Source organism: Bos grunniens, chromosome 24, assembly GCF_055505025.1.
Source record: "Bos grunniens cultivar Pamir isolate PY7600 chromosome 24, Bosgru_T2T1.0, whole genome shotgun sequence".
In the NCBI taxonomy this organism is placed as follows: domain Eukaryota; kingdom Metazoa; phylum Chordata; class Mammalia; order Artiodactyla; family Bovidae; genus Bos; species Bos grunniens.
In genome coordinates this window covers 23,626,474-23,640,627 of record NC_141188.1, presented here as the reverse complement: position 1 = coordinate 23,640,627, position 14,154 = coordinate 23,626,474, and the positions used below count along the sequence as shown (strand labels likewise).

General features: G+C 41.9%; 1 protein-coding gene across 6 annotated transcripts in view; it reads left to right on the top strand.

Moving 5' to 3' along the window:
• The window catches only part of MAPRE2 (microtubule associated protein RP/EB family member 2), a 187,210-nt gene that overhangs the window by 23,479 nt on the left and 149,577 nt on the right, over window positions 1-14,154 (top strand). For 3 of the 6 annotated variants that reach the window (XM_086372775.1, XM_086372773.1, XM_086372772.1), the window contains exon 2: window positions 7,326-7,387. The exons of the other annotated variants lie outside the window; for them this stretch is intronic. Coding sequence is in view for 2 of the 3 variants with exons in the window: in XM_086372773.1 (XP_086228899.1) it covers window positions 7,326-7,387 (62 nt within the window). In the remaining variant the exon portion in view is untranslated. The remainder of the gene's footprint in view (window positions 1-7,325; window positions 7,388-14,154) is intronic. 6 annotated transcript variants of the gene reach the window in all.

Here is a 14,154-nt window from a genome sequence, read left to right as displayed (position 1 = left end):
CATGCCTCTGGTCCCCTGAGAGAGCTGAACTGGGCAGTCTCTGGGCTTCCTCCTGGTGCCCTGGGAGGGCCCTGAGCCCAACCGGAGGCCACTAACTGAGGCAGTGGTCAGTGGAGACACGGCGCTCAGAAAGGCTGACATCAAGGAGGCTCTGAGGATCTGTGACCTTTCGCTCACGCTTACAAACTGCATGATTCCTAGAAAGCCATGGGCCTCCCACACTAAAGAATGTAATCTACAACTGCAGTATCTCCAAGCAGCTTCAGGGAATTTGGAATTCAGGATACAGCTCATTCTGAAGATGCAGATAGCTGAGTCAAGTCCTGGGAAGAAAACCTGGGTTCAGGTCCCAGCAGTGTTCTGTTCTTGGAAAAGCTGGGAGCAGCTGGGGAGGCGGGAATAACTGCTTATTTGTAGGAGGAGGGTGCTTTAACTTTGCCTTGAGCAGAAGCCTCGCCAGCTAGATATGTATTGTGTATGTAGTCACTTCAGTCATATCTGATTCTGCAACTCTGTGGATTGTAGCCCGCCAGGCTCCTCTGTCCATGGGATTCTCCAGGCAAGAATACTGGAGTGGGTTGCCATGCCCTCCTCCAAGGACTCTTCCTGACCCAGGGTTTGAACCTGAGTTACTTACATCCCCTGCCTAACCCTAGGGGTTAGGTGGGCAGGTGGGCTATTTACCGCTAAGCCACCAGGAAAGCCCCCACTGGCATGGGTAGCCATTCCCTTCTCCCAGGATCTTCCCGACTCAGAGATTGAACCCATATCTCTGTGTCTCCTGCCCTGGTAGGCAGGTTCTTTACACTAGCACCACCTGAGCAGCCACAGGTATATTGGGTTAGCCGAAAAGTTCATTGGGTTTTCCCATAACATCTTATGAAAAACTTGAAGTTTTTGGCCAACCCAATAGCACTGAAAAAAAAGAACTCTTCCTTTCAATATGGCACAATTGGCCATATTTTTACAACCCTTTTTTCATTCTGACATATCGCTTATGTACCTGTGGTTTTATGGCTAGACAAGGAAGTAGTGTTTTGGACAGATTTGGAACAAGGATGGAAGTTGTGCTGTTCCCCACCCATGAGATGCCAGAATTCTGAGTTTGCTCAAAGAGGATTTGAAATTTCCAGAGGTTGGGGGAAAACAAAATGTGCTTTGTTAAAAGAGTTTGACTGTGTCATGACTCTCTTCCGAACAAAGACATTTGGTCTTTTCAAGTAAAACAAATCCAACAGACAGAGCAGGAGAAATTAACTGGTTTACGGCCACTCATTTCTGGGGTGGCTGACTAGTGCTCAAAATGAGAAGAGTCAACAGGGTCTCTCCTAAGGTGAAGAGAAAGTCCACCATCTCCTCTCTGTGGGGTGATTACATGTGTGTGTGCTAAGTCACTTCAGTTGTGTTCTGCTGTTTGCGACCCTGTGGACTGTAGCCCTCCAGGCCTCTCTGCCCATGGAATTCTCCAGGCAGGAATACTGCAGTGGGTTGCCATGCCCTCCTCCAAGGGATCTTCCCAACCCAGGGATCGAACCCACGTCTCTTATGCCTCCTGCATTGGCAGGTGGGTGCTTTACCCCTAGTGCCATCTGGGAAGCCCAGGGCAATTACAGTTAGATCCTTACAGAACACCGGCCTTGTCATCAACAAACCACAAAGGATGAAATTCTATTCCTGTGCAAATAAGATGTGGGAAGTTTGGAACTTTGTGGAAAGCATGAACTCGAAAGTAGGAGAGATCGTTTCTAAAATGCAGAGTGTATCACACTGCCATTTAGAAGTCATTTTTTTTATACATCAACTTCCCATTAGCTATCTATTTTACATATAATAATGTATGATGTTTCAGTGCTACTCTCTCAATTCCTCCCAACACAGGGAGCTCAACCCAGTGCTCTGTGACAACCTAGAGGGGTGGGCTGGGGTGGAGGGTGGCAGGGAGGTTCAGGAGGGAGGGCACATATGTAAATTTATGGTTGATTCATGTAGTTGTATGGCAGAAATCAGTACATCATGAAGCAATTATCCTCCAATTAAAAATACATTTTTAAAAAGTCATTTCTGGTTTGCGGTATGTGTATTTGTGTCAGCATTTTGGCTGGGAAGGTAAATGTAAGAGAAAGAGGAGATAACAGCAGAGAAAATTCCAAGACAGGCAAGATTGGACAGTGAATGCTTGGCAGTGGGTTCTGAATGCTAAAACTGTAGGTGAAAATTATTTTTCTTGGATCTGCACAACATGGAGCAAATTCCTGACCCCATCTGGCCCGCTGCCTTGGGGCTTTTGTACTTCTCTGAAAAGGTGGCGGGGGTAGGGGGGCGGCGGGAAAGAAGAGGTATCTTGCTCAATTCTACTTGTTGTCCAAGCTCCTGATTTTGTTAAGTTAAACTTTATTTTGAGACAATTGTACATTAATATGTAGCTGTAACAAACAATATAGAGATATCTGCTCAGTTTTCCCATCAGTGGTAACATCTTGAAGTTCTGTGTACAAGATTACAATCAGGTTATGGACATTGATGCATGTTTAAGGTACATAACGTTTCCATTCCCACAAAGGTACCTAGTTTTGCCCTTTTATAATCATACCCTTATGGCAGAAAGTGAAGAGGAACTAAAAAGCCTCTTGATGAAAGTGAAAGTGGAGAGTGAAAAAGTTGGCTTAAAGCTCAACATTCAGAAAACTAAGATCATGGCATCCGGTCCCATCACTTCATGGGAAATAGATGGGGAAACAGTGGAAACAGTGTCAGACTTTATTTTTGGGGGCTCCAAAATCACTGCAGATGGTGACTGCAGCCATGAAATTAAAAGACGCTTACTCCTTGGAAGGAAGGTTATGACCAACCTAGATAGCATATTCAAAAGCAGAGACATTTGCCAACAAAGGTCTGTCTAGTCAAGGCTATGGTTTTTCCTGTGGTCATGTATGGATGTGAGAGTTGGACTGTGAAGAAGGCTGAGCTCCGAAGAATTGATGCTTTTGAACTGTGGTGTTGGAGAAGACTCTTGAGAGTCCCTTGGACTGCAAGGAGATCCAACCAGTCCATTCTGAAGGAGATCAGCCCTGGGATTTCTTTGGAAGGAATGATGCTAAAGCTGAAACTCCAGTACTTTGGCCACCTCATGCAAAGAGTTGACTCATTGGAAAAGACCCTGATGTTGGGAGGGATTGGGGGCAGGAGGAGAAGGGGACGACAGAGGATGAGATGGCTGGATGGCATCACTGACTCGACGGACGTGAGTCTGAGTGAACTCCGGGAGTTGGTGATGGACAGGGAGGCCTGGCATGCTGCGATTCATGGGGTCGCAAAGAGTCGGATACGAGTGAGCGACTGAACTGAACTGAATCATACCCTCTTCCCTCCAGCCCTCACTTTCTCCTCAACCCCTGGCAACCGCTAACCTGTGCTCTCTTTTTGTAGTCTTCTAATTTTAAAAATGTTAGATAAATGGACTCATCCAGTATCTAACTTATGGATTGACTTCTTTCACTCAGCATAATTCTCTGTAGATCCAACCAAGTTTTGCAGTAGTCTTTTTTTTTCTTGATGTGTAATATTCCATGGAATGGGTGTATCAGTTTGTTTAACTGCTAACCTGTCAAAGGACATCTGGGTTGTCTTGATTTTGGCTACTATGAATAAATCCACTAATAAAAAGTTTTAACTTTCCTGGAAAAATGCCAGGAGTACCTTGGGTGGGTTGTGTGGTAGCTGCATGTTTCATTTTTGGTTTGGTTTCATTTCTTATGACAGTCGAATATTTTCTAGAGTAGCTGAGCCATTTTACATTCTCATAGGCAATATATGAGTGATCTAGTTTCTTCTCATCTTCATCAGAATTTTAGTCAGTTCAGTCACTCATTCATGTCTCTTTGTGACCCCATGGACTGCACCACGCCAGGTTTCTCTATCCATCACCAGTTCCTGCTCAAACTCATGTGCATCGAGTTGGAGATGCCATCCAACCATCTCATCCTCTGTCATCCCCTCTCCTCCTGCCTTCAATCTTTCCCAGCATCAGGGTCTTTTCCAGGGAGTCAGTTCTTCATGTCAAGTGGCCAAAGTATTGGAGCTTCAGCATCAGTCCTTCTAATGAATATTCAGGACTGATTTCCTTTAGGATTGACTGGTTTGATCTCCTTTAAGTCCAAGGCAAGTTCAGTTCAGCTCAAGTCGCTCAGTCATGTCCGACTCTTTGTGACCCCATGGACTGCAGCACACCAGGCTTCCCTGTCCATCACCAACTCCTGGAGCTTGCTCAAACTCATGTCTGTCGAATCAGTGATGCCGTCCAACCATCTCATCCTCTGTTGTCCCCTTCTCCTCCTGCTTTCAATCTGGGAAATATTGAAGTCAAAGGCAAACCACTTTAGTATTCTTGCCTCGAGAACCCCATGAACAGTGTCAGAATTTCAGAATGTTACTATTTCTTATTCTGGTCATTCTGATACGTGTCTGGTGATATCACATTACAGTTTTGTTCTTTTCACTGACCTCGTGGCTGACAATGTTGACTGTCATTTCATGTGCTCATCTGTATATCCTCCTCAGTGAACTGTCTGTCAGTGTCTTTTGCCCTTTTCCTAATTGTTTTCTGAGTTTTGAGAGTTCTTATTCTAGATACATGTCCTCTGTCAGATGAGTGGTCTGCAAATACTTTCTCCTGGTTTATACCTTATATTTGTATCTGCTTCACATGAATAACAGTTCTTAATTTTGGTGAAGTCCGATTTGTCAATTTTTCTCTTGTGTGGATCATATTTTCCATTGTCAAAAACATAAAACTCTTCGTCAGGTGCTAGATCCCAAAGCTTTTCTCTTATTTTAGAGTTTGTCTGAAAGTTTGATAGTTCTGCATTTCACATTTACACAGTGATCTATTTTGAGATCATCTTTTTAAAAATGTGAAATTTATAGGCAATAACTTGTCTATATGTGCCAGACAGCCCAGAGAAAAACATTCACCTGACCAGCCATGCCCACCTAGATCTTCACCCTCACAAGGCCATATCTTACTGAGCATCTTCTATATCCCAGGAGTGTACCAGGAGCTCTCCAGGAGTTTCAAATCAGTGGCAAAGCCTGGCTTTTACAATGATGCCATGTGGACTTAACAGCAGAGTCTGTCAGACTCAATTAGGACTTGTTACTCTAGTTGCGTCATACGGAGAGACTGCTCCGCTGCTCCTAGCCTCAGTCTTTTCATTTTAATAATATGGATTTGAGGTTTGAATTAGATAAAATATGTCCAATGACTTGTGCAGGGGTATTCAATAAATGGTCTCATTCTTCCCCAAACTGATCCATTGCAGCTGTTGAAAAATTCGTAATGGGCTGTTGTAGTCAGAACAGAAAAAGGCCAATTGTGTACAGCTGACCTTGACTTTTCTAAGGGCTAATTATCTGGTTTATAGAAAAACCAGGAATCTTACACTCTTGCTTCCTAGCTTCATAGCCAGCATTTTGCCTAGTAACATAGCTACTTGTACTAGCTAAATAAAGACAGCAACTGAAAAATTTTTTCTGATTCAGTTAAAATATCTTAAAGATGGGAGGACTTGGGAAAAGGAACTGATGTGGATGGGAACAGATTTTTTTAAACCAGACTTTTTTAGTTTTATTAACTCTTGTTAAATTATGGGAAAGATATGAAACACTCATAAAATTAAATTCTATGAAGTATGTGAGGAATTTCTGTTAAGGGGAAAAAAAGTAGCTTACCTGACTGACGTCAGTTCTTGAAACCATTCACATTAAATTTTCTGATTTTTATGCAAGCCAAATTATATAAATGACTTTTGAACTCTCTTATTGAATGGTGTAACACTGACAATTCAGCTGTTGCCATTGCTTGTCATCTCAGCACCTACCATGTTGTTGTTTGCTTTTTTTTTTTTCCCTTTTCACCATCTACTCGTTCCCTTATTTAAAAAAAAAAAATTGTAAAATGCCAAATGCCTCTCTTTTTTAAAAAAAATTGATTATTTATTTCTGGCTGTGCTGGGCCTCCATTGCTACAGGCAGACTGTCTAGTTACGGTGGTTGTGGGCTCCTCTCTCATTGCAGTGTGCGGGCTTCTCAGGATGGTGGCCTCTCTTGTAGAGCTCAGGCTGTAAGGTGCACAGGCTTCAGTAGTTGTGGCTCATGGGCTCAGTAGTCGTGGAGCCCAGGCTTAGTTGCTCTGTGGCATGTGGAATCTTCCTGGACCAGAGATCGAACCCATGTCCCTTGAATCGGCAGGCACATGCCCAACCACTGGGCCACCAGGGAAGTCCCTCTTTTCTCTTGCTTAAAATCTTTCTCCCAGGGACATCTGCAGAACTATGTCTGGGATTAATCACATTGTGTTGGATCTGTCACAAATATTTTATTTTTGTACAGTTGATTTTAAACTAAACAAGCACCAAAGGCTTTTACAAAATGGCCACATACAGAAAACATAGACAAGCAACGTGCAGGGCGAAGGCTTAGGTGGCAGGTGGAGAGGGGTGATTTCTAATTGGGGGTGGCGGGAAGACCCCTGCGGCTCCACTAATCTGTACCTCGGGTCCTTTTTAGTAGCATCTACTTAAGCCACAAGCAGCTGCCCCAGGTCCCATTCACCCCCAACCTGGGACCCCCAAAACCCAGAGCTCACAAGCATTTCTCAGCCTCTGGAATCAGATCTGTCCTTCATCTATTTACTTTATCATTTAGTCAAAGCAGATTTGAATATAAATAGCAAACTCATATAAAAGAAAGTAATTCCTTGGCTGTGTGTATATATATGTGTGTGTGTGTGTGTGTGTGTGTGTATGTTTGATCCTGGCATTGTTTATAATGCTTATCCTGTTAAAATTAAACACATCTTTTAACTAGAAGAATAAGCCTATGTTGATACTAGATATAAAATCTGCAAATTAACCCAACTTTGGGAAAGTCAGTACTTTAATTGATATTGGCATTTGATACCTCACTGGGGGCCCTAGTTCCTCAGATTATATGCTAACACATGATTCCCATCACACCAGGCTATCAGGGTGGGGGAAGGTAAAAAAATTCCCTTTATAGGACTGTTATTATATAAACACTCTCAAACTGTAATCGATCAACCCAAGGATTGATATAATAATGTAGCTGAGAAACCTAGTGTTTGGCTGACTTTCTCTCATATGATACAATCAACTGAATGTGGATATTCTGTGCACTTTTTCATTTTCTCTTCCATTGCTGGCCACACCCAATGAACTAAATTATAACTCTCTGCTCCTATGTTTTCGTCAGATTAAATGCTTTTTTCCGTGTTTTTTTTTTTTTTTTTCTCATTTGTTCTATGCCAGTATCCCATTTCTCAGAGGAATATTTCATCTCGACAGCCAGGGAGAGAGCCTGGATGCTCAAGGTAAGGTTTAAACATAAATTATGTTGCACGACTCCCTGTTTACAGATTAAATCGGAATGCATATTACTGATGCCTTTGTAACAAATTTACTTTCAAAATTCCATTATACAGTTAAAGCGAGTATTCCAGCAAACATGCTTCACTCGCACATTATTTTTCAAGCAACATTCCATTTCCCATGTGTACCAAGAGCTAATTAGCTGTTATCAGCAATTCCTCTAAAAATGCTCACGCCAGTTGAAGTTTAATTTTGGAGATTTTCCTGGTGAGAAGTGAACTGAGAAAATACCAAGATACCTCAGGATATTTCTAATTATGAAGAAGGGATTATTTGTTAAAAATCCAGGCCACTGCTCCATTGACTTTAAAATAGAGATGGGTGTCTTAAAGGAGATGAAAGCTCAGAAAGCGTCATTTTTTTTTTTTTTTTCCAGTTTGGGATTTGTGTTTGAGACACAATCATTTGACCTTCTGTTATTTCCCACTGGTGCGCTATCTAATATTCCAGGAGCTCACTAGAACAAAGGAGCAATTAACTGAAATTCCACCAGATGGCAATATTTGGAAAGCCATCCTGAGAGATTTCAAAGCTGTGAGCTACTTTTGTTCACACAGGGAATAGTCTCACCAAGTGTAACATCCTGGATTTCATTCGGGGTGCTCTAAAGATCTTTGGTTTTATTTTTCTGCCCATATCATTGAAACTTTTACAGCGAGTAGGGGACAGATGTGTGTGTTTGGGGGTGGGAGGGGTGGAGTATGTGCTGTTTTATTTTGTATCACTCTGAAAGGATAAAATTAACAACTTCATTCTTCAGTAATTTTCCAAACAGTATTGGTGAGTACTAAAAGCTCAAATCAATGGGTAATATACCGTGTTTGTCTTGGGATCTCTTTGGGATAAAATGCTATGGTTGATGGTCATTTTAAAATAAATTATTTGATAAGAGAAACTGAAAATTCTTAAAAGTAGAATTTTAAGGAGTTGCCTAGATATTAAACCAAGTGATTACAGGTACAAAATTCTTATTTGCAATGATTAAGGTTTATTTAAATAGGATGAGTAAATTTGCCCTTTTACTCTAATGAAAGTAGAGATGCTGTGTGTACCCTGAGTGGTGCCCAAACAGCTAGACTCTTCAAGAACCAGAGCTGAACCTCAGACAGAGCTGAGACGGAGGGAAGGAAGTAGAAAGGCATCTGAGAGCAACTGAAATAGAAGAACCACTAAGAGGAGCCGCCTGAGCTTTCTGTATGCATGTACAAGCAGCCCCTAACACAACCCTTCTCTCCTGTTGGTGGGAATGTAAGTGGCTACACTACGGAAAACAGTACGAAGCTTCCTCAGAAAATTAAAAATAGGATTACCATGCGATCCAGCAATTCCATTTCTGGCATATATCCAGACCAAACTATAATTCAAAAAGATATATGTACCTCTATGTTCATAGCAGCACTGTTGACCATAGCCAAGACATGGAAGCAACCTAAGTGACCATCAGCAGAGAAATGGATAAAGATGATGGGGTAGACAACAGAATAATACTCAGCCGTGAAAGGAATGAAATAATGCCATTCGCAGTAACATGGATGCAACTAGAGATTACCAAACTAAGGGAAATAAGTCATGAAGAGAAAGATAAGTACTATATGATATCACTTACGGGTGGAATCTAAAAATGACACAAATGAACCCATCTGTGAAACGGAAACAGGCTCATGAAGAAAGCGAGCAGACCTGTGGGTGCCAAGGAGGAGGCGGGTGACGAGGACTGGGACGAGAGGCTGGGGTAGCAGATGTAAGCTATTATAGAGAATGGATACACAAGGTGCTGCTGGATAGCACAACGGACTACATCCGATATCCTATGATAAACCACAGTAGAAAATAATATTTTTTAAAAAGAACGTATAGATAGGTGGAAAATTGAATCACTTTGCTGTACAGCATTATAAATCAACTATCAGTTCAGTTCAGTCACTCAGTTGTGCCCGACTCTTTGTGACCCCATGGACTGTAGCACGCCAGGCTTCCCTGTCCATCATCAACTCCCAGAGCTTGCTCAAACTCATGTCCATCGAATCGGTGATAACAACCATCTCATCCTCTGTTGTCCCCTTCTCCTCCTGCCTTCAATCTTTCCCAGCATCAGGGTCATTTCCAAAGAGTCAGTTCTTCCCATCAGGTGGCCAAAGTACTGGAGTTTCAGCTTCAGCATCAGTCCCTCCAATGAATATTCAGGACTGATCTCCTTTAAGATGGACTGGCTGGATCTCCTTGCAGTCCAAGGGACTCTCGAGTCTTCTCCAACACTACAGTTCGAAAGCATCAGTTCTTCAGCACTCAGCTTTCTTTATGGTCCAACTCTCACATCCATACATGACTACTGGAAAAACTGTAGCTTTGACTAGATGGACTTTTGTTGGCAAAGTAAATGTCTCTGCTTTTTGATATGCTATCTAGGTTGGTCATAGCTTTTCTTCCAAGGAGCAAGCATCTTTTAATTTCATGGCTGCAGTCATCATCTGCAGTGATTTTGGAGCCCAAAAAATAAAGTCTGTCACTGTTTCCATTGTTTCCCCATCTATTTGCCATGAAGTGATGGGACTGGATGCCATGATCTTAGTTTTCTGAATGTTGAGTTTTAAGCCAGCTTTTTCACTCTCCTCTTTCACTTTCATCAAGAGGCTCTTCAGTTCCTCTTCACTTTCTGCCATAAGGGTGGTATCATCTGCATATCTGAGGTTATTGATATTTCTCCTGGCAATCTTGATTCCAGCTTGTGCTTCATCCAGTCTGGCATTTCGCATGATGTACTTTGCATATAAGTTAAATAAGCAGGATGACAGTATACAGCCTTGATGTACTCCTTTCCCAACTTGGAACCAGTCCGTTGTTCCACATCCAGTTCTAACTGTTGTTTCTTGACCTGCATAGATTTCTTAGGAGGCAGGTAAGGTGGTCTGGCTATACTTCATTCAAAAAAAAGAAAAGTAGTCTCTGGACAGGCATTGAATACCCTTTGAAACCTGCTCTTCACTCAATGGATAAAGAATCAGCCTGCAGTGCAGGAGGCATGGAGACTTGGGTTCAACCCCTGCATCAGGAAGGTTCCCTGGAGGAAGAAAATGGCAACTCACTCCAGTATTTTGCCAGGAAAATCCTATGGACAGAGGAACGTGGCAGGCTATAGTCCAAAGTGTCACAAAAGAGTCAAAGATGACTAAGCAACTAAGCACACACATACACTTATGCCCCGGGAGGGTGCCCATAGATCTGGTGTCCTGGGCTGTCCTACGTAACTTCTGTTGTCCTGGAATAGTATCCACTTAGCACTCCCTTTCACCCTCAAAATTCTGCTTGGTTAATAAGGTGATCGTATAATTTATCTTCTAAGCTGGCAAGTTTGAAGAAAAAAGTAATAGAAAAAGTTGACCCTAAACTGGGCATCTGTGTATAAATCTCCTTATATAGCTTATATAACAAATTATTTTTCTGTAAAGAACTACATTGTAAATACTTTCCTGCTTTGTGGGTTGATCATACAGTCTCTGTCACAAGTATCCAACTCGTTGTAGAATGAAAACATAACGTAAATGAACGGACCTGGTTGGGTTCCAATAAAACTTTATTGGCAAATACAGGCAGCCAGTGGCATTAGACTGGCAGGTTTACAGCTTTAATGTGAGATAATACATGGTCAGGGGACAGGAGATGGTGGTGATTCAAGCAGACAGCCATCCTTCACTCCTCTGCCTTCTCTGCATACCCCTGCTGGGTGGCAGCCTCCTAAGTTAACCCCCTGAGAAACCAGTATGAATAGTTTCCTTGAGTGAGTGACCTCGTCCTCATTTGTGTGGTTCCTGAGATTCCCGTTCCGGGTCTAATTTCTTGCTTCTCATCCAAACTTGTGTCTGTGTCTGCACACGATGCCTATGCTTTGTATTCATGACACAGAATAGCATCCTTACTCAGTACCACTTGAGTGCTAGAGTTAAATACGGGAGTGATAGCTATTAGCAAACATTTTAATTTATGCTTTGATGATGTCTGCTCAGTCGCTCACTCATGTTCTAGTCTTTGAGATCCCATGGACTGTAGCCTGCCAGTCTCCTCTGTGCATGGAATTCTCCAGGCAATAATACTGGAGTGGCTTGCCACTTTGACCCTCACTAAATAGCTGTCTATGGGAAATATAGCCACATTAGAGATGGGTTAATGTTGACTCTACCAAATTTTTTTTTATTATAAAAACAATAAATTTAAAGGAAACTTTGAGTAAAAAATATATCTACCAACACCATTCTAAAATAATTATTTTTCTTTTTTGTGCATATTTGCTATTCCCATAAGTATTTCTGTTTTTCTACAGTGGGTAACAGTGCATGTGAACTCTGTGTTTTATTTAGCATTAGTCACAAGAATCTTTCATGAGTAATCGGAAAAGTCATTAGGACAAAATAGTATTATATTGCATCAATGTCCCATAATAGTTGCTAATTTTTCACTAAAAAATGCTGTACTAACTTTTTTTTGTACATTTTGTTATTGTTTTGGTTGGTTTGGTTTGGTTTTTTCCTTAGGACAATAACCCAGAAGTAATATTATCCAAGGATGTGACCAGTTTTATAACTTTTAGTCTAGTTTACAATATCTTTTCTTAAAAGGTTTGGAGTATTCTACAAGTGTTTGCAATTTGAGGGTATTAGCCTCACCACAACTTTATAAGAAACAGTACTTAATAGTAATTAATGTCTTCTATATTTAAAGAACTGGGACAGTTACTTTGTGTATGTGAATGTATGTTTGTATGTATATATATGACATTCTACTTCCACAAGTATTTATTGAGTGCCTACTATGAACTATCACTGGGAAAGACTGAAGGCAGCTGGATGGCATCATTGATACAAAGGACATGAAATCAGGCAAACTCCAGGAGATGGTGAGGGACAGGGAGGCCTGGCATGCGGCAGTCCACGGGGTCGCTAAGAGTCAGACGTAACTAGGCAACTGAAGAACAGCAAATATGAACTATGTATTATAGGGTTTTAATGGTGAGCAGAGGATAGCTTCTGTGTGACTTTGATCTTACTAGGGAGTTATGATACACACATAAAGAACTAATAAAATTTAGAAGATGAGACACATCATGGAAGAAACATAGCGACAATACAATGGGCATTTGGGAGGGATGAGGGGAGGTTGAGATGGTGTCTGAGCTGAACTTTGAACATAAGTTGCATTGGGATGTTTGGAGGTGGTAAGATTTGCCTTTCATTCCATAAGCATGTCTTGATTGCCAACTACATGCCAAGTCCCCTGCTACAAGCTAGGAATATAAAGGGGAAAAGACAGAGCTCTTAAAGTTTACTCTAGTGGGATAAACAGCCTTTAAAAAAAAAAGTTGTATGCTCAGGGGGCATGGAGGGATGGGATGAATTAGGAGATGGAATTGACATATATACACTATTGATGCTGTGTATAAAATACTTACATATATATATATATATAATAGATACCTAAGGAGAACCCACTATGTAGCACAGGGAACTCTACTCAGTGCTCTGTGGTGACCTAAATGAGAAGGAAATCCAAAAAAGAGGGCATATATGTAAACATGTAGCCAATTCACTTTGCTGTAGAGCAGAAACTAACATAACATTGTAAAGCAAGTATACTTCAATAAAAATGAATAAAAAATAAATACATAAAAGTTTCTATACCGCCCCCCCCCACCAAAGAGTATAAGTGTGATCAGTGGGATGGCTCAACTAGCAGAGGGTACAAGTGGTAGAGATGAAACCAGGGTTTTTTTGAGCAGGGACTTTTCCCCAGCTCCTCTTCTGGCACCGTCTTCATCTGCAGTTATCATGTTAGAATCTGTGGGAGATATGCTTCTGGAAGTCTGAAGTTATTCTGCCTGCACTGACCGACACCGGCCTCCATTTACAGTTCGTTGCCCCAGGGAGCACATTCACTGAGTGTACAAAACCTGGGGCTGGGATCAGGAAGACCTCCATCCAAGCCTCGCCAGCTGATGACTGAGGCAAAGCTCTAAGAAGCGCAGAGTTTCCTGTGTGTTGTGTTTTGTAACAGCTGGAAGGAATCTCATCCGGCTCAGTCGTTTGGCAGGTGAACATTGTTGGGTGCACAGAGCTGGGTGACTAGCCTAGTGTCAGACATTCGGTGGCAAAGCCAGGGCACCAGGTCCCTGGCTTCTGATCTCACATGCTGCTGGTTCTAGTTCACCGTTGTAATTTCCTCTGCCTCATCTATACCACGAAGGGGTATGTATGTGTGTGCTCAGTCACATCCAACTGTTTGCAACTGCATAAATGGTAGCCTGCCAGGCTCCTCTGTCCATGGGATTTTCCAGGCAAGAATACTGGAGTAGGTTGCCATTTCTTCCTCCAGGGGATCTTCCTGACCCAGGAATCAAACCCGTGCCTCCTATGTCTACTGTATGGGAGGCAGATTCTCTACCACTGAGCCACCTGGGAAGCCCACTATACCCCAGGGCTAGAAAGAACTAAAAAGTTAGCCTAGGCATTCCTCGTGCCTGTAGAAGCAATAATATGTGTTTTAGTCATCTTGGACCACAGTAAAAAATATATATATATAGTTTATATATTTTAAATTGTAATTTAAATAGTAATGAATAGTGGTGGAAAGAGAGGGAAACCTGGAACAAATTCCTACATCTGCCATTTTCCTCCCTTAGGTTCTGGGCCAATAACTTGACCTCACTGAGTTTTTACATCTT